Source organism: Macrotis lagotis, chromosome 5 (genome assembly GCF_037893015.1).
Source record: "Macrotis lagotis isolate mMagLag1 chromosome 5, bilby.v1.9.chrom.fasta, whole genome shotgun sequence".
In the NCBI taxonomy this organism is placed as follows: Eukaryota; Metazoa; Chordata; class Mammalia; order Peramelemorphia; family Peramelidae; genus Macrotis; species Macrotis lagotis.
This window is the reverse complement of record NC_133662.1, coordinates 97,302,982-97,325,421: the sequence shown is the minus strand read 5'-3', so window position 1 is coordinate 97,325,421 and position 22,440 is coordinate 97,302,982. Positions and strand designations below refer to the sequence as shown.

The window sequence follows — 22,440 nt, the reverse complement described above, 5'->3', positions numbered from 1 at the left end:
AGTGGATGGAGCACCCTAGCCCACACCCGGCCCCATGCACCCAACAATCACCCAGCCGTGTGACATGCAAGCCACCTGAACCCCACTGCCCTGCAAAAACCAAAAAAAAAGAAAAGAAAAAAACCCCAAAATAAAATAAAATAGTAATAATAGTAGGGGTGGCTAGGTGGCAGACAGCCCTTGAGCCAGGAGCACCTGGGTCAAAATCCAGCCTCAGACACCCAATGATCACCCTGCTATGTGGCCCCAGGTGGGCCACCCAGCCCCATTTGCCCTGCACCCCCCAAAAAATAATAAGTCTTTGTTCCAACACCAACAATTCTGTCACGAGTGGGTCACATTCTTTATAAGTCCATGGCAAAAGTTACTTCCATATTTTTCCACTGTTGCCATTGCTGATGACAACTCCCTCCTTTCGTATTTCTCCACTACCATGTACTATATTTTTCTCTCTCTTTTCACTCTGACTCTGCTGTAGCGTAGCTGAGTGGTGCGGCAGACAGCCCCCATACCCCCACCTTAGGCCCAGCATCCACCTGACCCTAAGGTCCTGGACAGGCCATCCAATCCCAGCCCCTTGCAAAAAGTAAAACAGAAAATGTGTTATATCTGACCACTCTCCCCCCATGGTTCATCCTTTCCTCCATCACTCACATCCACCCCTTCCCCCTGTCCCCCCTTCTTCTTACTCCAGATGCCTATACCCCATTGAGTATATATGCTGTTTCCTCTCCTAGCCACCTCTGATGAGAGCGAAGATTCCCTCATTCCCCCTTGCCTTCCCCCCTTCCATATCATTGCAGTAGCTCATTGTAATAAAGAAAAATCTTATTATATTAAATATCTTGGCCTATTCCTCCTCTCCTTTTTCTTTCTCCCATTACATTTCCCTTTTTTCTATTGATGCCATTTTTACTCCATATTTTATCTTCGAATTCAGCTTTCTCCCATGCTTCATCTATAAAAGCTCCCTCTACCTGCTCTATTGACTGAGAAGGTTCATATGAGTATTATCAGTGTCATTTTTCTATGCAGGAATACATGCAGTTCATCATCATTAAGTCCCTCATATTTTCCCCCTCTCCTCCAATCTCTATGCTTCACCCGAGTCCTGTATCTGAAGATCAAACCTTCTGTTCATTTGAAATTCCCCTGGTTCATTGAAAGTCCGTCTTTTAGCCTGCAAGAGGACATTCATTTTTGCTGGATAGTTGATTCTCGGTTGCATTCTAAGCTCTTTTGCCTTCCGGCATATTATATTCCAAGCCTACGAGCTTCCAATGTAGCTGCTGCTAAGTCCTGTGTGATCCTGATTGCAGCTCCACGATATTTGAATTGTGTCCTTCTGGCTGCTTGTAATATTTTCTCTTTCACTTGGGAGTTCTCGAACTTGGCTATAATATTCCTAGGGGTTGTTTTTTTGGGATCTCTTTCTCCGGGGGGGGGGGGATCGGTGGATTCTCTCCATTTCTATTTTGCCCTCTGCTTCTAGAATATCAGGGCAATTTTCCTGTAGTAATTCTTTGAAAATGATGTCAAGGCTCTTTTCCTGATCATGACTTTCAGGTATTCCAATAATTTTTAAATTATCTTTCCTAAGTCTGTTTTCCATATCAGTTGTTTTTTCAGTGAGATATTTCACATTTTTTTTCCAATTTTTCATTTTTTTTTTTGGTTTTGAAGTATTGAGTCCTGATTTCTGGTAAATTCATCAATCTCCCTGAATTCTATTCTTTGTCTGAAGGATTTGTTCTCAGAGAATTTTCTTATCTCTTTTTCCATCTGGCCAATTTTTCTTTTTAAAGCATTCTTCTCAATCACTTTTTGAACTGTTTTATCCATTTGACCTAAGCTGGTTTTTAGCATGCTATTTTCTTCAGCATTTTTTTGGATTTCCTTGACTAGGCTGCTGACTTCATTTTCATGTTTTTCCTACATCTCCCTCCTTTCTTTTCCCAATTTTTCTTCTAACTTCCTCATTTGATTTTCAAAGTCTTTTTTGAGCTCTCTCATAGCCTGAGCCCAATTTCTATTTTTCTTGGAGTCTCTAGATGCAGGAGCTTGTGCTTCCTCATCTTTATACTGAGTATATTGATCCTTCTTGGGATCATAGATAATGTATTTCTCAATGGTGTTTCTCTGCTTGCTCATTTTCCCAGTCTAAGCCTGTTTTGGGGGTGCTTCCTGAGCTTTTGGGACACTCCCACAAGGGTCTCAGTGTGTGAGGCTCTGTCCTCCCTCCTGGTCTGTGAATGACCATATGTGCCCCTCTCTGCCACAGGGCTGAGGTGGGGGGGGGCTGCTGTTCTATGGGGGGGCCTGGACTGCAATCAGGATCTGAATGTGGTCAGAGCCCCAGAGTCCTGTTCCAGGGGCAGAGGACAGAGCTCAACAGTCTCTCTTCACTGGCCTCCCTAGGTTCAATGGGCTCATGCCCTGGGGGCTCCCGCTTACTGGCTCAGCCTGCTTCTGTTTCCTGCATCTGGAATGCAGTGGCCAAGCAGCCTGCTGTGTGCCCTGAGGGCTGGGCTTCTTGTGCTAGCTCTGGCAGAAGTATCCCGGCTGTTCCCCCAATTTGTGTCCGGTGCTCCCTGGGATGTAGATTAGGAAACTGCCCCCGCTGCAGCGGCTCCCAGCATCCTGGGGCTGCCTCCAGGAGGCTGAAGTTCTTTTGCTCTGGCAGGCTGCCCCTCCAACCCTGGGGAGCAGAGCCTTTCTGCTCTTTTCCAGGTTACCTTGAGTAGGAGAACTGCCTAATTGGGTCCCTCTGTGGGTTCTGTCTCTCGAAAATTTAGAGTCCTTAGTTTCAAAGATTTATGAAAGAGCACCTAGGACACGATCCACTCTTGTTGCCATCTTGGCTCTGCCCCTGTGTTTTTTTTCTAAATTAAAGGGAATAGTCCTTGAACTTTGTTCAAACTCCACGGCTCTTTATCTGGATACAGATGGCACTCCATTGCAGACAGCCCAAAATTGTCCTTGATTGTTGCACTGATGGAATGAGTGAGTCCTTCAAGGTTGAACATTGCCCCCATGTTGCTGTTAGGGTATACCGTGTTTTTCTGGTTCTGCTCATCTCATTCAGCATCAGTTCATGCTCAAGACTCTTTCCAAAGAGCCACCTAGTTGTCTAACTTGAAGACCTTAGGGTAGTGAGAGACACATTTCTTCTTTCCTTTTAGAATGTCTACACCTCATTAAGTTCCTGTTGTTCTAAGGTATTTTTCTTTCTGTCATTTCTCTTAATTCCTATTTGTATTTCTAAGCGTTTGTTCAGCTCTGGTTTTTCATCAGGAAATCTTCTGTATCATTAAAATTCATTTTTTTTCCTTTGTAGAACTATACTCAGTTGTGCTGGATAAGTTATTCTTGACTGTAAATCTTTTCTTCCCTCCCTTGGATGATCACATTCCAAAATCTGTGGTCCTTGTTCTATAACTATCAAATCTTTTGTGATTCTGTGTTATGGTTCCTTCATATTTGAACTTTTTCTTTATTTCTTTTTTCTTTGACCTGAAAATTTTGGTTTTTGACTGTCATTCTTAGGAATTTTAATTTTGAGATTTTTTTCCCCATGAGGTTACTTCTGATGGGGTTTTTTTTATATTTTCATTTGGTTCTTGGTACTGAGAGGTTTAGGTTATTTTCATTAATAGTATCTTGAAATATAATTTTGAGGTTCTCTTTATAGTGGCTGTGAAATTATTCTTTTTTTTAAATTAAACTTAAGTTCTAGATATTCCTAGTTAAATAAAATTTCTTGATTATTGATTTCCTCTGCATATTTGTAATTGCCATTTATGTCTTGATTTGTAACTTTTTGTGAGGGTCAAGCTCCAACTGTATTTGCATACTTCAGTGGAATAGTGTAGGCCTTTTGTTCCTGATGATCATTGTTTGGGGTCTTGCTGCTGGCCCTATCAGTGCTAGCAGGTCCCAGATTCACTAGAAATCAAGAAAATTAAAAATAAAGATATTTCTGATTTTTAAAAAAACAAAACATTAAATGAATTTTAACATTTTAATGAAAAAATGATGACTAACATCTGGGGTTTTTGATACCATGGAATTTTTTAAAAATAATTATAAACTGATATTTGTTTGAGAGGTTCTAGGTCCACTCTTTGGAAATATGCCTTCTTATATTTTGCTGTGCTGATACAGACTTTTGGCAGTGGAGTTTACCACAATATCACAATGAAGTATCAAAGATCTTTTATGGAGATTGATTATAAGTAGCTCACATCTAGAAACCTGTTCTATACTAAAAGTGAAAGGATTATACTCTATATTTAGGAAATATAAAAATGGAGCATGAAAGAAGACAAATTACTACAGTATGTATAAAGGAAGGATATGTGTCTTTACATGAGCAATCAGAATTATAGATGAAGGATAATTTGTATGGCTTATTTTTGGTTTTACATTATATCAATGCAGTTTTAAAAAGTAAAATAAATCCAAACTTTTTATGTTCTAGAAGATAACCTGACATAAAACATTTTGCTCAAAAAGATAGAAGAACTATTTGTGGATAATTTTCACAAAGTTTTTACATATTCTAAGGAGTTTTTAAAATTTCAAAAATTCTAACTTTTTTACAGTTTTCATTTTGGAAAAATGGAATTAAACAGTAGAAATAACATACAGGTTATCTGCAGAGTGAAAATATCATATTTCAAGTTAGAGTATACATATAGATAACATGAAAACTTTCATTGTTATAGAGGCTTAAAATATGCATTCCCACCACCCCACCACTCCCAATTTGGGTATAATATCTAACCCCTCAATATTGGTTTCCAAAAATACTTAATTTTTAGTCAAGTCTCACTGAGGCCTGATTTTAACACCCTACTAGGATATTAACCTTATTTATTTATATATCTCAGAATTTTAACACATGAAAAGAAATGTTGAATGTGAGTAATTTACTTTTTTTTCCTCCCCTTCTCAGCAAGTAACAGATGCGGGTGAAAGATCCATCCAGGGCTGTTTCTGAAAAAACCAAAAGAAACAGAAGACCTAATACTCCTCCAGATGAAGACTCTTCAGATGACATTGCTGGTAAATTATGACTTTTGGAAAATGAAAAAAAGATTTGAAAAAATGAGCAAAATATTACTCATGTTTTATTACTTATAAAACTAAGAATTTAAATTGTGATTGGTGTTTTTTAATATTTGCATTGAAAATTGATCAACTTGGTTTTAATAAATTATATTATACTCAGGAAATATGCATATATAGAAAATTATATGATTATTACCACTATTTCCAAAATACTAGACAATTTATTAAATTATTTTTTCATTTCACTATAAAATAATGAGCTTTTTAACTGTTAACAGAATACTTTCAGAATTTTACATTGCAATTTTTAAGATTTTTTTCTATGTAATTTAAGAATTTTAAAAATATATAAATCCTATATGGTACCTTCAGATTTGCCCTGCTTGTCTCATCCTTCCTTTTGAACTGCCTCCTTCTCTACATTTTCTAGAAGTGCCATCTTAGCCCTATTTTTTGGGAGGACCTCACTATAGCTATCAATAGGAATACTAACTATTATCAGCACCCTTCTCCCCAAATAGTATGAGAGAAAGAAAGGAAAAACCCCTGTAACAAATAAATAGATCAAACAAAACCAGTCTACACAGTGGCCATGTTCAAAAACAAATATTCTTTTTACCTTATATCCATTAGTTCTCAGATGGAGGGTAACATGTTTCATTCTCAAGTTATGGTTTAATCATTGCCTTATTCAAAGTTTTTAAGTCTTTTAGAGTTTTCTTTTTTCTTTTTAATTGCTATTTCATTTTATTTTTCCAGTTATGTGCTATGGAAGTTTTTCCAACATTTATACACCTGCATATTTTTAAGTTGCATATTTTTCTATCACCTGCCCTTCCTACCCACTCCCTCCTTGGTGGTTAACAGTCCAGTAAAAATTATACTTGTACATTTACCCCCATGTTTACATATTAGTCATTTTGTGTGTGAGGAATTAGGACTAAAGCAAAAGAAGGAAAACCATGGGATAGGAAGGAAAAACACGAGAAGTTTTTAAAAAGTGAACATAGTATATATTCAGATTCTGTGGTTGGTTCCCTCCACCTCGGATATGGATGGCATTGTCCCTAACAGGTCTCCCAGGGTTGTCCTAGATCTCTGAACTGCTGAGAGGAACTGTATCCACCATAGTTGATCAACTCACAATGTTTCTGTTAATGGGTATAGTGTTCTTTTGATTCTTCTCCCTTTACTCAGCATCACTTTATATGATTCTTTCCTTGCTTCTCTGAAATCCAACTGATCATAGTTTCTTATAGAACAGTAATACGCAATAGGATTCATATACCATAATTTGTTCAGCCATTCCCCAGTTGATTGGCATTCTCTCAATTTCCAATTCTTCACCACTACAAGAAGAGCTGCTGTAAATATTTTTGAACATGTGAGATATTTTTTCCATTTTGTTTTATGATTTTTTTTTTAGTTTTTGCAAGGCAATGGGGTTAAGTGGCTTGCCCAAGACCATACAGCTAGGCAATTATTAAGTGTCTGAGGCTGGATTTGAACTCAGGTACTCCTGACTCCAGGGCCAGTGCTCTATCCACTGTGCCACCTAGTCGTCCCTATGATTTCTTTTGGATATAATCCTAGTATTGGTATTGCTAGGTCAAAGGGTATGCTCAGTTTTATTGCTTTTTGGGTATACTTCCAAATTGTTCTCCAGAATGATTGAATGAGTTCACTACTCCACCAGCAGTGCCATTAATGTTCCAATCTTTCCACAGCATCTCTAATGTTGATCATTTCCCCTTTTTGTTATCTTAACCAATCTGATAGTTGTGAAGTAGTACCTCACAGTTGTTTTAATTTGCATTTTTCTGATCAGTAATGATACAGAGCATTTTTTCATATGACTTTATATAGTTTTAATTTCTTCACTTGAAAACTGCCTGTTCATATCCTTTTACCATTTATTTATCAATTGGGGAATGACTTGTAACTTTATAAATTTGATTCAATTATCTATATAAGAGTTGCTTTCCTTTGCAGCATTGTTATCCCTGCATGTTTTATTCTCTTGATTCTGGTCATTTGACTCTCAGTCAGTTCATCGTACCCACAATTCTCTGAAATTTTTTCTTCATTCATCACTCCTTAGGATGTAATAATTTTCTAGTATATTTATATATCACTGTTTGGCCATTCCCCAATTGTCTAAAAAAGATACTCTAATGTATCCATGTAGATTCCAGTTCTTATCCTACCTTTTTTACTGCTTAGAATTAGGAAGTTTATTTTGCTTTTGAGGAATGTCCTTCCTTTTCCTCTCTTTCCCTGCTGTTGAGTTTGATTTTTTTCTACACTGAACTGTGTGTATGTGTCCAACTCTCATGTATGTCTCAGGAGAGAACGAAATTCATCTGATACCATTTCTCCCACTCCTCTCTCCGTGCTTGTATATTCTCATGCATCTTATTTATGAGATATAGCAAGTTTTAAATCCTTCTTCCTCCTTTCTATAAAGAATTCTGCCTTTACTTCAATCTTTTTCCTCTCTTAAACCCTCAAAGTAGACCTAATCCATCCCTAGAAACTGTTATTCTTAATTAACTTCCTCAAAACTCTTTGAAGACATTAAAGTTCGGAAGAGACACTTATTTCTTCTCTTACTGGAATGTTAGCCCTCCATCATCATCCAACTCTTTCCAAATGCTCAAATATATTTACTTTTCTAAGTTTAAAGTCTTAATCTGTACTTCAGAATTCCCTGGCTCTGATCTTTTCATCAGGAATTCTGGATAATCTGTATTCTAATTAAGATATTTAAGGAAATGCTGTTGAATTATATTCAGCTTTTTAGGGTAAAGTCTTGATTCTGTGACCTGAGAGGTCTCTTGGTACTTGAACTTCTTTCTAAGATGCTGACAATATTTTTTCCTTTGATTTGGGAGTTTTAGCTAGTTATGGCATTTTCTTTTGGTACCTTGAAAGTACTGTTGGTTTCTGAAAGGACTATCCAGAGGTGATTTGTGGGGTTTTTCTAGCTTTAATTTGCTTTCTGATTCTAAACATTCTTGGCATTTTTCATTTATGACTTCCTGAAAGTAAGCATCTGGACTCATTTAAAAAAAACTGGTTTTATCAGGAAACTCAAATTTTCTTATATATTTTTCTCAGTCTTACGATTTTTGTTCTAATGATTCTTATTTTGTCATGGAGCCATTGGTTTATGTTTAATGTATTCTAGTTTTCACTGGGTCCATTTCTTAGGTAAGGTTAGTTTTTTCTTTTCTAAGCTATTTATTCTCCTGGTTCTTTTCCTCTGAAACTTTTATCTCATTTTATCTCTTCATTATTTTCTAGTTAATTTGGTAGTTCATATGTAAAATTCATGTTTTCCTTTGAGCTTCTGCTTAGTTTTTTTAATGAAACTATTGACCCTTTTTTTTGAATTTCAAAATTTGCAATTTTGATTGTTTTGTTTTGGTCATTGCATTCTTTGCTTTACTAAAGTATAGCTTTAGTTCTTGAAAAGTGACATTGTGCCAAAGCCAGATTTTACTGCCTACTAAACTTTTGGTTGAAGGTTAAATTTTTGGTTAAGATGACAAAAAAGAAATGATCAATGTTACAGAGGCTGTTAGAAGAATGGAACATTAATGAACTCTTGGTGGAGTGGTGAACTAATTCAACCATTCTGTAGAAACTATGCCCAAAGAGCAATCAAACTGATCATACCCTTTGACCCAGTAATACCAATACTAGGCCTATATCCAAAAGAAATCATAAAAATAATTGAAAAAGTCCTGCTTTTTGTCTTCCTCTGGGTCATCTGGTTCTTGTTCTGATATCCTTATTTGCTAAGACACAACTTGGATCTTTGAGGTTCAGAGCACTGGATTTTCAGAACCCTCTGACATCTCAGAACAGATTTAAAGGAACCTGGAAACCTCTCAAGTAGCCTGGCCCAGGTTATCCCCATATTGGTTTTTACCCATTTTGCAGGCTTTCTCTGAGGAGCCATCTTGTTGCTTTTGGACGGAGAACTCCACAGCAAAGCAAATTTTATTCATAGTAGGTCTTCAATTCCAAAACATAGATATAGCAAGTGCTTGTTTGAGCTTAGAGAACACCTGAATCAATTCTGGGATTTCACTGTGCCTGTGATCATCCAGAGGGTGAGTGCAAAGGATTGTTGTTATGCCAAGCTCAGGCCACAGCCTCCTTGCTAGACCTTAGCTCTGGAAAATAGAGTATCTGCTAATATCTTGACAATTGCAATTAAAAGACAAAAATACTTTGGGAATCTGATATTGTCCTTTACCTTATATGCTTTACCTTTACCATTAAGAATTTTGTATATATTCCTTCCCCCTCCACTCTTACTCCAAAAATCTCTTCCTTAGTTTTCCTGGTCTTGTATCTTGTTCTTATCTGGATATTGCTTTTTCTGGTCCTCTTCCATTCATTAACTGGAAGTTAAAACACTTAGCTTGTTCTTAGTAAATAAGTGAGAAAATTACTTTGAGCTAGTTGGGGAGGAAGTGAAGGGTCATTTGCCTAAAATTCCTGTCCCTTTCTCAAATCATAAGACTCCCTGTAAGTGCTTGTACTTTTTTGTTTAGTATTAGTGAATAGACTTGGGACAAGATTATTTAATACAATATCCATTTGTGTTTGGGAATTTAATTCACCTGACAGAATTGACTTTTTTATTTGATTAAGGGAGGACGGTTAGGGGCACCAGTGGATGGAATGCTTGACCTGAGTCAGGAAGACTCATCTTTCTAAATTCAAATCTGGCCTCAGATACTTTATAATTCTGTGACCCTGGGCAAATCATTTAACCCTATTTACCTGTTTCCTCATCTTTAAAATGAAAAAAGGAATTGGCAGTATTTTTGCCAGGAAAACTTTAAATGGGGGTCAAAGAAAACAAGAATCAGAGAAAGCATTGTTAGGAAGTTTCAGTATAGAATAAAATTCTTATACCATATAGCTTATTGCTCATTTATATCTACTCTGTCCTGCCCTGTATTAAAATCAATAGATTTATTATACTGAAACCTTTGCAATAAGATTTTTAGATATATGTTTTGAATGGGGGGGGAAGACATTTCATTGTTTCAGTCTTGAAATCTTAAGTACAATTTAGATATTTTAATTTTATGAGCTTTTTCTTGATGTGGAGATTTTATTTTTAAAGTATTCCTCAAAAGTTCTTCCTTTGGAAAATAATTTTTAATAATTCATTTCCAGTAAATAGGTTTCTTTTTTAGCAGGTTTAACTTGCCAGCATGTAAGTCAAGCTGTTAGTGTCCACCATGTGAAGAGAGCAGTAGCTCAGAATTTGTGGTCAGTTTGTTCAGAATGTCTAAAGGAAAGAAGGCTTTGTGATGGAGAGTCAATAAAACCTGATATTTGGTTGTGTCTCAAGTGTGGTTTTCAGGTAAGAAAAGTGTTACAAATGTGGGAAAGTGGTCTTTTATTTATTCTTTTAATAATTTGATAATTTCTTGGCATTTAGGGCTGTCACTAGTTTCGTAAGACTCAAAATAAATTCTTTGGGTGTAGGAAACCATTATGCAATATGAAATGGAAGATGTGACTTTTAAATTTATCCATGGGTGAGGAAATATGCTTGTAATTTTGTTAATACTGTCACAGAGTGTTCCTCCCCAGCATCTGATCTAGAGAATAGGAGAATTAGGCTTCATTTGTTTCTCTTTACCATGAGAGTCTAACTTTTTAGCTCTTCTGGGCTTCATTCCCAACAAAAACTTGTCAAGGACCTTATATAGAATTTAACATTGACATATGACTACAGTGTAACCCATCTCACCAATAAGTATAATAAAATGTATCATTGTATTAGAGCATAATAATAAAAATGAGTATAATAATAAATAAAACATTTACTTTTTAAACAATGCCATTTTTTGGCATGTGAACACTGAATCTGCTTTCTTGATGCCAGTTTATCTACATCTGGTTCAGTAGAGGTTGTAGTGATGCAAAGAATATTTTCAAGATGCTCATCTAAATTTTTTGTTCTATTTTCATTTTTTGGGGAAAAAAATTGCTTGCAAATATACATACTCCCTAAAAAAAAAAAGACATCATGAACAGGCCATGTTTGTGGAATGGCCAGTTATTTTTTTTTGTGGTAGGTACAACTTCTAAAAATCTGTTAAACACTTGAATAAATTTTTCTTTAGTTCATATCTGATTATAACTCTATACATTCTATTTGAAAGTTTGCAAGCAACATTTGACATCAAATGAGAATGGAGTAGAAAATATGCTGAAATGTAGTTTGTGTTTTCTATAATCTTGAGATCTATTCTCAAAGTTCTGTGACAGAATACAATTAATGCTGCATACAATAAAATTGTCTGTGGCAATTATGACTCATGCAAGATTTTGAAAAATAAAGATGCTAATTCCTATATGAATGTCTTTTCTTTTTTTTAAAGAAAGATTTTATTTATTTTAAATTTTATAATTTTTCCCCTATTCTTGCTTCCCTCCCCCCATCCCCCACAGAAGGCAGTCGTTACATTGTTTCCATGGTATATCTTGATCTAAGTTGAATGTGATGAGAGAGAAATCATATCCTTAAGGATGAAAAATAAAGTATAAAAAAATAGCAAAATCATATAATAAGATAATGATTTTTTCCCCCTAAATTAAAGGTAATAAGCTTTGGTGTTTGTTCAAACTCCATAATTCTTTCTCTGGATACAGGTGGTATTCTCCATCACAGATACCCCAAAACTGTCCCTGATTATTGCATTGATGGAGTGAGCAAGTTGATCAAGGTTGATCATCACTCCCATGTTGCTGTTAGGGTGTACAATATTTTTCTGGTTCTGCTCATCTCGCTCAGTATCAGTTCATGCAAATCCTTCCAATGCATATCTTTCTAAAAAAAAAAAAACCGGCATTCTGTGAGACTGCATAATTTTAGTTATGTGAAAAAGACCAGCCATGTAAGTTAAGGGTTAAGGTGGTCTGTGATGTTGCAGTGTTGGTGCTTGTGCTCGCCAGTACCTTCATTTTCAGGTTAGGCAGATGCAAGCCATATGAATGTGGCTGTGAATTGGACACAGCTGCTCTAGAGGAAATCTTTCTCTTAGCTTTGTTTAGTCAGCTTCATTTACCTGAGTAGATGGAATCAGCTTTTTTCAATTCATTCTCTTAAATACCAATCTCTGATAAATGTATCATTTGGCATTTATTTGCTTCCACTAAATTTACCTTTGTGATAAAGTTAAGGAGTTGATAGTTAGAACTTAAGTTCTCAGTCACTGGCTATTTCCTTTTGGAGACTTTAATTGAGTTTAAGATCAAATGAAATATTTGTAAAGCATTTAGCACAGTGCTTGTACAACAAAATGAATCTTTAGGTAAGAAATAAAGATTTAGTAAGAAATTTTCTGAAGCAGTTTCCTACTTTATAACATAAAAAGAATTACCTCACATAAATTTACATCTGATAGAAATTAAAATTGATTTGAAATCAAGGCTCTTTAATTCACATAATAAAATGTTTGTTTTTAGGGATGTAGTCAAAACTCAGAAGACCAGCATTCTTTGAAACACTTCCAGACTTCCCGCACTGAACCCCATTGTATTATTATCAGTCTTAGCACATGGATTATATGGTAAGTAAAGTTTGTTGAGTTCTTTTATTAGGCCTGAAGGAAAATAATAGAACATATATTCATTTATAGAATGAACCTGCATTGTTCCATTATTATGGAACCATAGGATTTAGAATCACAAGAGACTTTAGAAGTCATCTCATCTAGTTTCTACTCCTATTTTAAAGGTGAGAAAGCTGAGATCCAGAAAGGTTAAGCTCATAACTATATTAAGTACTGGGGCCTGGAGTTGTTATCATTTAATGTGACTTCAAATCTGCTAATCTTTCCACTAGTCTGTACCATGGAATCAGTGTTTTTACTTTAAATAATATAATAATAATGATGATGATGGCAATTGTTATTATTATTTTTGAAACTTAGGGTTTACAAAGAACTTGCTTCTATTTTTCTTTTTTGATCCTCTTAACAACCTCTGTGAAGTATTTTCATTTTACAAATAAAAAAACTGAAGCATAGAGAGATTAAGTGATTTGCTCAATGTCAGATAGCTAGATCTGTGATTATATCCCAAGTCTCCTAACTTCAAATTTAGTGCTCTTTCTCCCACCACCATTTTATATCTGTGAATATTTGAAAGCACAATCAATTCACTTTGGAGAACTTCAAAGAGAATTTTCATTTCTTAAGTATTTTCATCTTCAAATTGCAAAAGTGTAAAACAATTTTACTACCATCAGCTATGCAAAATCATTGAGGTATTTTTATCAGTTTTGTTTAAATTTTATATTTTTTCAGGTGTTATGAATGTGATGAAGAATTATCAACACATCGTAATAAAAAAGTTTTGGCTCAAATAGTTGATTTTCTACAGAAGCATGTTTCTAAAACAGAAGCAAGTAAGTATGACCTATCATGGACTTGTAATGCAGCAGCATATATTTGATAATTAATACATTTAAATGACAACCTATACACAATTACATGAACATAACAATAAAGGATTGAATACAGGCACATCCCACATAATATAATTGTTATTGTTTCATTTTCATTCAACAATTTTTGTTAAGCATCATTCCCAGGGCAACTAGGTGACTTGATGGATAGAGCAGCTGCCCTGGGGTTAGGAAGACCTGAATTTAAATGTGGATTCAAGATACTTGATAATTATTAACTCTGTGACCTTGGGCAAGTCACTTAGCCCTATTGACCTTGCAAAAAAAAAAAAAAGAAAGGAGTCATTCTCTCCCTCCATTTCCCTTCCAAAGTACTCTTCAATATGTTAGTTTCATAAAAACATAACATTTAGACAACAGTGTTATACAGAAAGTTCCATAGGAGTATTATTGTAAATAGAGATGTATTCCTAAGTAGTTAAAATTTAGACTTTAAAAGCTCAAGATGAGCACTGAACAGAGATCTGAATCTGGAGTAGAAACACTGGGAAAGATTTGAGTAGACTAGAGCTTAATAGAATAGTGTTGTATTGGGCTAGAGAAAGTAGCTTTGTTTGGGGTTTTATTGGAGTTGCAGGGCTGAAGTGTGTGAATTATGCCAAAGCTTAATTATGAAGAATATGCTAAATATTGGAGATTGGATGAGTGACTAACTTGTTCCTCAGATGATCAACCACATAATGTGTCATTTTAAAAATCAGGTTTTTTATATCTGTGAAGATTTTTATGAATGTATTTTCATTGATATTTTTTGTGGTTATATCACATTTCCTAGAATATTCCACCATCCCCTTCTTGAAAAAATTTTTTTTATCATAAAGAATAAAGAGTAAAATTATCCTATATAATTTAAAAATTGTCTTAAGGTCATACACAGTGGTTCTCTACCATTACAAAGAATGAGAAATGCCCCCCTTCAGCTTTCTTTTTTGTATCACTGGAAATGCATTTATATATATTTTGAGTATTCCTTGGTAAATTGATTCTCAGGACTATTTTTTTTTAACATGTAACCCCAAGATTTTCTTAGTGATGCTGTTGTTGCTTTAAAAAAAGTGTACTGATGCCTTAAATATTTTTTTCCTATACATGGTCATGTCACCCTATCTCTTATCTCTTATAGAGCTCTCTTTTCTTTTAACAAAAGCAGTTGTCTTTTGCATTTATCATTTGTACTCTTCATTACCCCCCAAACGAAGAAGAGAGAGCTGATCATCTGTCCTCATCTTTTTGTCATTGCATTTAATCAGAGGATAATAAAAGTTATTTCCTATGTGATATATTTCAAAGAATCTTGTATGATTTTAACAATAATCAAGTTAATTCTATAATAAAACAAAGTAATATGTTATATTCTTCACATGGAATTAAATGTCTAAAGTTAAAATGTATATTGAAAAAAAACCTTAGGAATACCTTTTTGGTGGAGAACCCTTAAAGATAGTGTTTTTCTTTATATAATATGATTTTGGGGGGGGTTTGGATTTTTCAAGGCAATGGGTTAAGTGGCTTGCCCAAGGCCACACAGCTAGGTAATTATTAAGTGTCTGAGGCCGAATTTGAACTCAGGTACTCTTGACTCCATGGCCGGTGCTCTATCCACTGGTCCACCTAGCTGTTCCTATAATATGATTTCTTATAGTCATCAATCAAATGTTAGGATCTTATTTTCTTCCTCTGTCAGACTATTTTGTCCATATAAATACTCATTCTGCTGAACAATAAATATCATCTTAAAAAAATTTGCCTACTGCCTTTCTGACCTTCATAAAAGATGATGCAGATTTTGCCCATGAAGGTTTTGAAGAGTTTGGAAAGTAGGCCAATAGTTGGTGATATTTTCTCATTTACTTTTGTGTGGGGGTGGGGAAATAAAGTCTGAAGTTGTCCCTCTTTTTAAAAAAGTAATTACTAGTTTGTATCTTACTACAGTGGCATCAACCTCAAAAAAGAAGTGAATCCCTGCAGGCCACATACTGACTTAGAAAGCCACAAGTTTATATTATTTGTTATCCAATTACTTTTTAATCTAGTCCAAGCTGTACTTAGTAATATCTTGAAGTTGCACTATAACATTCAACTAATAAGATTTAAGTCAAGTGAACCTAAGGGAGGTCCTATTTTGAGGATATTACAGAATAATGAGAGTGGAACTTAAAAATAATATAGGGTTTAGTTAGTATGTATTAATGATGCCATAAGCATTATATGGATGTATTCCTTTGGGCATGAATATTATCAATTAAACATTCTTAAAGTATAGTCTCATCTTATTTTCTCATATATTTAAGGCTTAGAGACAGGACCTGCTAGTTCATAAAATACAGATTTAGATTTAGAATGTAACTTGGAAGAGAATCTCTGAATGAGGGATTTCTCTTTACAAATGCAGATTGTCATTTCATCAGTAACTTACAGTCTTAGACACTGAAAGAGTAGTTAATAAAAGTTAGTAGTATTAATGGAAATTTCAAAGGATGTGAAGATTAAATGTGATTTAACATTTATCTACTTAATCTAAGTGATAATATAGCCTATAAAATGATACAATAAAGTAATGTCCATGTTTCCTAAAGCTGGCTAGAAACTGATTTTTAAAAAAGTTTTTGTTGTTACTCCTTTTAAAAAACTCTTATTGTTTCTCTTTAGCTTCCCCTTACCCTCTATTAAATCTTTCTTGTAACAGTAATACTCTTGAGTCCTTTACCTCTCTATCAGGCAGTGTGGCTAGTATCATAATTCCTTGGAATTGTGGTTAATTGTTCCTTGAATAAGAGTTCTGAATTCTTTCAGTTGTTTGCCTTTGTTGAATTGTTGTTAATGCATAAGATTTTTCTATTTCTGTTCACTTTATATCAGTTCAGACAAGACTTTCTAGATTTCTCTGAAACCCTCTCTGTCATTTCTTTCAGCACATAATATTCCATCACAAGCTGTAAATACCATACCATTCCTCAATTATTGACACCACTTCAGAATTTCATTTTTTGTCTCCTCAAAAAGACCTATAAATATTTTTGCATATTTTTGGAGTTTGTTTTCCTTAAAACTAATTCCTCTCTTAAATCTCCTTCTAATTCTCCTTTCTTCCCTTTCCTTCTTATTTTCCCATGGAATAAAATGCATATTTATGCATGCATGCCTGTGTATGCACGAGCATGTGTGTCTGCATTTGTGTGTGTGCATGTGCATATGCATGTTTTCTTCTTTCCTGTGAGTAGCTTAAATAAGAGGAAGGTTGAAGTTACCTCACCCCTTCTTCATTTGTAGAGATGTTTACTTGCTCACCCTGATTATGGGAGATAATTTTCCCTAATACTCTTTTCCTTTTCCTCTCCTCCATTCCATGTATTTCTTTCAGTCTCTTCTGTTCGTCTCAATATTATCAAGACAAATAGAATTGTTCCCAGTCTTGTCTACTTAGATTCCCTCTCTGACTATTGATGCTGTTAAAAGGGTTCAGAAGGGACACAGGTATCTCAAGGCCTTTTGTCGGGAAGGCTTAGAAGTATTTTATATCATTTAAAGGTCTATTTTCTCCCCTATAATATTATGCTTAGTTTGGTGGGTAAGTTATTCTTGCCTGTAAGGCTATATAATTTTTACTTATAAAATATTATAATTCAAGTTCTCTGCCCCTTTATGTTCTGAGATCTTAGTTTTTAAAAGCCTTGGTAATCATTATGGCTTCAGGTTATCATTAGTTAATATCTTAAGGCATACCTAAATTTGCTTAGATTCAACATCGACAGTAATCTGTGAATCCGTATTTCAAATCATGATCATGCCATAGGTTGGGGGGATTTTTTTTGCCAATTTTTTGGAGCTTAATGGATCATAATTTTTTTTAATATAATTGAAAAAGAGTTACTAGAAGCAAGAGAAGGCAAGTGCTTTTATCTTAATGTTCACTTAATTGTGTTATTTTATTTTTGTCATCTGTAATTTATAGTTTCTTTTCAGGGATTTTCCTAAGCCATTCATCTATTTTAGAAACTTAATTACATCTACAAATTCTTTTAATTGGACACATATAAATTGAAAAATGTCATAATATGCCTCCAGCTGAGTGAGTTCTCAACTTCTCTGAGCTGTGGAATTCCTAGTCTTCCTCATAGAGACTTTATGTACTGTATATGATTTGAGCAAGGGCAGCACAATTATAGTTGTTTTTTTAATTAGTAAAATTTAGTTTATTTCTTTTTTCCAGAAAAGAATAAATAAGTCTAATATATTCTTCCATTATCTGAGTGGATTATAGGTGATGCACCCTAGTAAATGTACACTCATCACTTGAGAGACCACTGGTCTTGAGTGTGACTTGCATTTAACTAGACAAAATCCATAGAAATTATCTGTGTGCTGTGTTGATACCTATATAATGTTAAGAGCTTATTTATTGACCACCTCTGCACCTCTCTTACCCCTATGGAACATTTATAGGAAGATACAGAATGATGAAAAGTCATGAATGGATGGAGATCTGAATAGATCTTTCCTCACTGGAAAGAGTACCCACTTTTGTCCAATCATATGCCCATAGAAGTAATGAAGTACAAAGATAAAAATAACCTGAATTATTAATATACTTTGTGGAGCTTACAATTTGAAATAATATTAAAATTTAAGGAAATAATTATTTGTTTCCCAAGATACATATTCCACCTTTTCTTTTATTCTCCACCACAGTAACATTGTAACCGAAGTGACCATCTTTACCACCCCAAAGATTATACACTCATTCCTATCACTTTACTTTTCTAAATTATTTCCCTCTGCCTTCTCTTTCCTTTTCCCTCTTTTCTCTTGTCTTTGCAAATCCTATCAGTGAAGATTCACCTTGAACCTTTTCATGAAGGGGTAGCAGCAGGGACTACAAAGCCCTTACTTCTTCCTTCCCAGAACTTTATTGATAATGCCAGTATTTCTCATTTTGATATTCAGTAATATTTTACCTTGAATTATTTAACTATTTCACTTGTTAATGTAAGGTTCTCAAGGCAGAATCTGTGTTACATAATGCCATGCATGTAGTAGATACTCAGTAATTAGTTGCTATAAAATTCAAGTATTCTATTTACACAGATAATCTTTGCAGTTTGTGATAAACATTATTTCAATGCATTTTTTTTAGGTCTTTGCCAGGCAAGTGGGGTTAAGTGGCTTGCCCAAGCTCACACATCTAGGTAATTATTAAGTGTCTGAGGTCGGATTTGAACTCGGGGACTCCTGACTCCAGGGCTGGTGATCAATCCACTTTGCTACCTAGCCGCCTGTAACATTTTTTCTATTAAAGATAATAATCCTTTTGAAAATGAGCTTGAAGGGGCCGCTAGGCGGTAGGGGAAGCTAGGTGGAGTAGTGGATAAAGCACTGGCCCTGGAGTCAGGAGTACCCGGGTTCAGATCCAGTCTCAGACACTTAATAATTACCTAGCTGTGTGGCCTTGGGCAAGCCACTTAACCCTGTTTGCCTTGCAAAAACCTAAAAAAAAAATGAGCTTGAAGTAAAAAGTTTTAGATGATTTCAAGTAACTTCCTTTGCTATTTATTTTAACATTAATCAGTGGAAGATCAGAGAATTTCAGAAGTTGAGAGTTGGGCCTCACTGGCCATTGAGTCCAATCTATGGTCTAAAAAGTATGATAGAGTACATTATAGAGATCAGTGATTTTTCAGCAGGTATATTCTCACAATTTGTGGGTATTGTAACTTTGTGTAGTTTGATGACTTTTAGAAGCTCTTGTGGCCATTCTGGTGGAAAATACTTCCAAAGTTAACAAGGTTAGTCTTCAAATGACATTTATATACTCTATCATCCAGCCTATACACAAAATCTTACTTGCTGTAAGACCGATAAATATTAAATCCACCAAGACTGTGAGAATCCAAGGTCATCTCTGTGTCACAATGGTATGTTGGAGTAATACTTTACAGAGTACCAGCAATATAGTACCATAAAAATATGACCCTTTGTAATAGCAGTGTAGTGCTATAAACTTCTGAGTAGGAATGCCTAGATTTTCTGACTCTTAGTCTAGTGTTTTATCTACTCTGTCATATCTCTCCTCTAATCATCCAACATCACATCTTTCTCAGTAGTGAGAAAAGAAATTCTCTTATTCCAAATTTCTACCACCAAGAATAAAGTGCTACTTAGTAGTTTTGTTGAAAAGAATTTGCTAGGGGCAGCTAGGTGGCACAATGGATAGAGCACCAGCCCTGGAATCAGAAGTCCCCGGGTTCAAATCCGACCTCAGACACCTAATAATTACCTAGCTGTGTGGCCTTGGGCAAGCCACTTAACACCATTTGCCTGACAAAAACCTAAAAAAAAAAAAGAAAAGAATTTGCTTGCTCTTAAAAGCCTAAGATCTTTATACTGGAACCAATCATTTTATTGATTGGGGAAATCCCCTCTACCAGTGCAAATCAGTTTGTGTCAGAAGCTAGACCCTTGGCATTAGCTTTACTACTATGTTATGCTGCCTATTGTCTCTTTAATATTAATTAAATCTGAATTTTAAATAGATGATACACAAAAACTTAAAATAATTTTGTTAGAATTTTTTATTAGTTTATTCCTAAATTAGACTGATGTTAAATTTCTTTTTATAAATATATTGGTTATTAGAGAAAAAAATATAAGGAGTTTGAATTAATCAAGATTCATTTCCTTAGTAATTCCTAGTAATATTTAACACTAGTTTTTCACTATTTCTAAAAGAAATAAACCTTTAGATTTTTTAACCATTTCATTCTTTTTAGTATTACTGGTAAATTTTCTTGATGAAAAAATGCCTTATGTATGTGTCCCAGTATTAATGGCATAGTTCTTCAAAAAAATTATAGGCATAACTATGTATTTTTTAATCATCTTTTGTGTTAAATTGCATGTAAATTGTTTTCAAAACAAGTATTTTAAGATTTGACCTTTGATAAAATTAGTGGGTTTTTTAAAAAAAGCAAAAATGAAATGTTTGTTATTTAATATTTGTGTGGTAGAATAATGAGGCAACTGCTTCTTACTCTATTTCTCATAAAGACTTAACTTCTCTTAAGCTGAAAATATGTACAAATTACATTAATACCAAATGACTGCTTTAGGTAATTGCATTAAGCCATTGAGATGAACCCCAATGCTGGATTCCCAAAAGAATGCTTGCAGCTGTGTGGATTTCACATCTGATCCTACAATTTGTTGTTCCTAGCATTATCTTTTAAAGAAAAAAATCTTAACTAGGGAGATAAGTGGAATGGACAAAAAAAAATTCTTTCTTGAGAGAACTCAGAAATTCCTTTTACAAGAAAAATGAGACAAAATATATTTATTATATTCATATCAAGAATGACATTAATTTGTAATTTCCTCTGTATCACATGAACGTTATGCTAAGAAATAGTGTTGAGGTAATGATATTTGTACATCATATTATTTTCTGATGATGATAATTGTCTTTTGTACTTGGAGAAGACCATGATATCAGGAGAGGTAATCCCATGACAAACACATGAATTGGATTTGAGTGAATGGGTGCTATGCTAAGTCACCAGCCTCACTTTCTCCTCCAGAGCCAATGGGTCCAAAGACCAGATATGAATTGAGACTACTGGAGATGACCCTGGTTGCTAGGCAATTAGGGTTAAGTGACTTGACCAAAGTGACATAGCTAGTAAGTGGCAAGTGTCTGATGCTAGATTCAAACTCCCATCCTCTTGACCCCAAGGTCAGTGCTCAATCCACTATGCCACCTAGCTGCCCCTGATATTAATTTCTAGTAAGTAGTTAGTATCTGTATTCTTTTATATTATTTTTTATAAGTAAACAGATACTCACTATTTTGGTTCTTGTATTTTTAAAAATGCAAATAAATCTAACTTTATCTTTAGCAAGATAATCTAAAGTACCTCATTTTTGACAATTTTTATTTAGACTTTTGTATACTTTTATATACTCCCTATATTTTGATATTTGGTAGAAAACAGATTAAATTTGGAGCTAAAAAAAAGGCATTCTGAAAGTTCAAAAGTTCCTTCTTTTAAGAGGAAGAAAGTAAAAGTCCATAGAGTTAAGGAGAGTTGCACAGGGTCACTGATGGAAGAAGTACCAGGGCCAATAAATCGAAACTTGACCTTTTCACCATAAATCCACTACTCCTTCCATCATCCTATTTCTTGCTGTTTATTCATTCTAAAATAATGTCTAAACAATTAAGTGTATGTGGGTAAAAGAGATTTGCTCTACCTTTAAAAATGATCTAAGCCTCTGGTTATGAATATGGTGACATCATGTAAAGTATGGTTAGATGCTTTGTGAATTGCTCTAAATAAACTAAGCCAGAGACAAAGTGGTTCAGAAAATAATTCTAGGCGCTTTTCAGGTATTTCAATCAGTTTTATATTCTTATAGTACTGAGACTTTTACAGTGGGTATAGTAAGAACACTTTACAGGGATCTGACTTTCAGGTGACTAAACTTTTGTAGTCTTAATTAATTCAAAGTCCAGTATCTGTAGGCTTTGCTTTTTTTTTTTTGAGCCTGAAAGATAATTATGGGTATAAATGTTAACTACAGAAATACTATAAGCTGAAACAGTAAAGTCAAGAAATTATGTATGTTTATATAATTTTCCTTATTTTGGTTTACATTCTTTACTATCTTGTACAGATATATTTGATAATGACATTTTATTCATCATTTCACATGCATTTTACATTAATAAAAATCATTTTTGTTTTTGTCTAAACTTAAGAGGGTTTCTTTTTCACTCTAGCAGTTTTAAGAAAATGAATTGTTTTATGAATATGTGAAATTTCTGTTCAGTAACCAGAATCATTTTTTAAATAATGATTCACTTG

At 34.4% G+C, this 22,440-nt stretch overlaps 1 protein-coding gene across 4 annotated transcripts in view; it reads left to right on the top strand.

The window, feature by feature from the left end:
- USP45 (ubiquitin specific peptidase 45) overlaps window positions 1–22,440 on the top strand; it is a 90,379-nt gene that overhangs the window by 8,638 nt on the left and 59,301 nt on the right. For 3 of the 4 annotated variants that reach the window (XR_012468499.1, XM_074187229.1, XM_074187231.1), the window contains exons 2-5: window positions 4,958–5,067; window positions 10,296–10,465; window positions 12,580–12,683; window positions 13,422–13,522. Coding sequence is in view for 3 of the 4 variants with exons in the window: in XM_074187229.1 (XP_074043330.1) it covers window positions 4,968–5,067; window positions 10,296–10,465; window positions 12,580–12,683; window positions 13,422–13,522 (475 nt within the window). In the remaining variant the exon portion in view is untranslated. The remainder of the gene's footprint in view (window positions 1–4,957; window positions 5,068–10,295; window positions 10,466–12,579; window positions 12,684–13,421; window positions 13,523–22,440) is intronic. The other variant, XM_074187230.1, reaches the window with a different exon arrangement.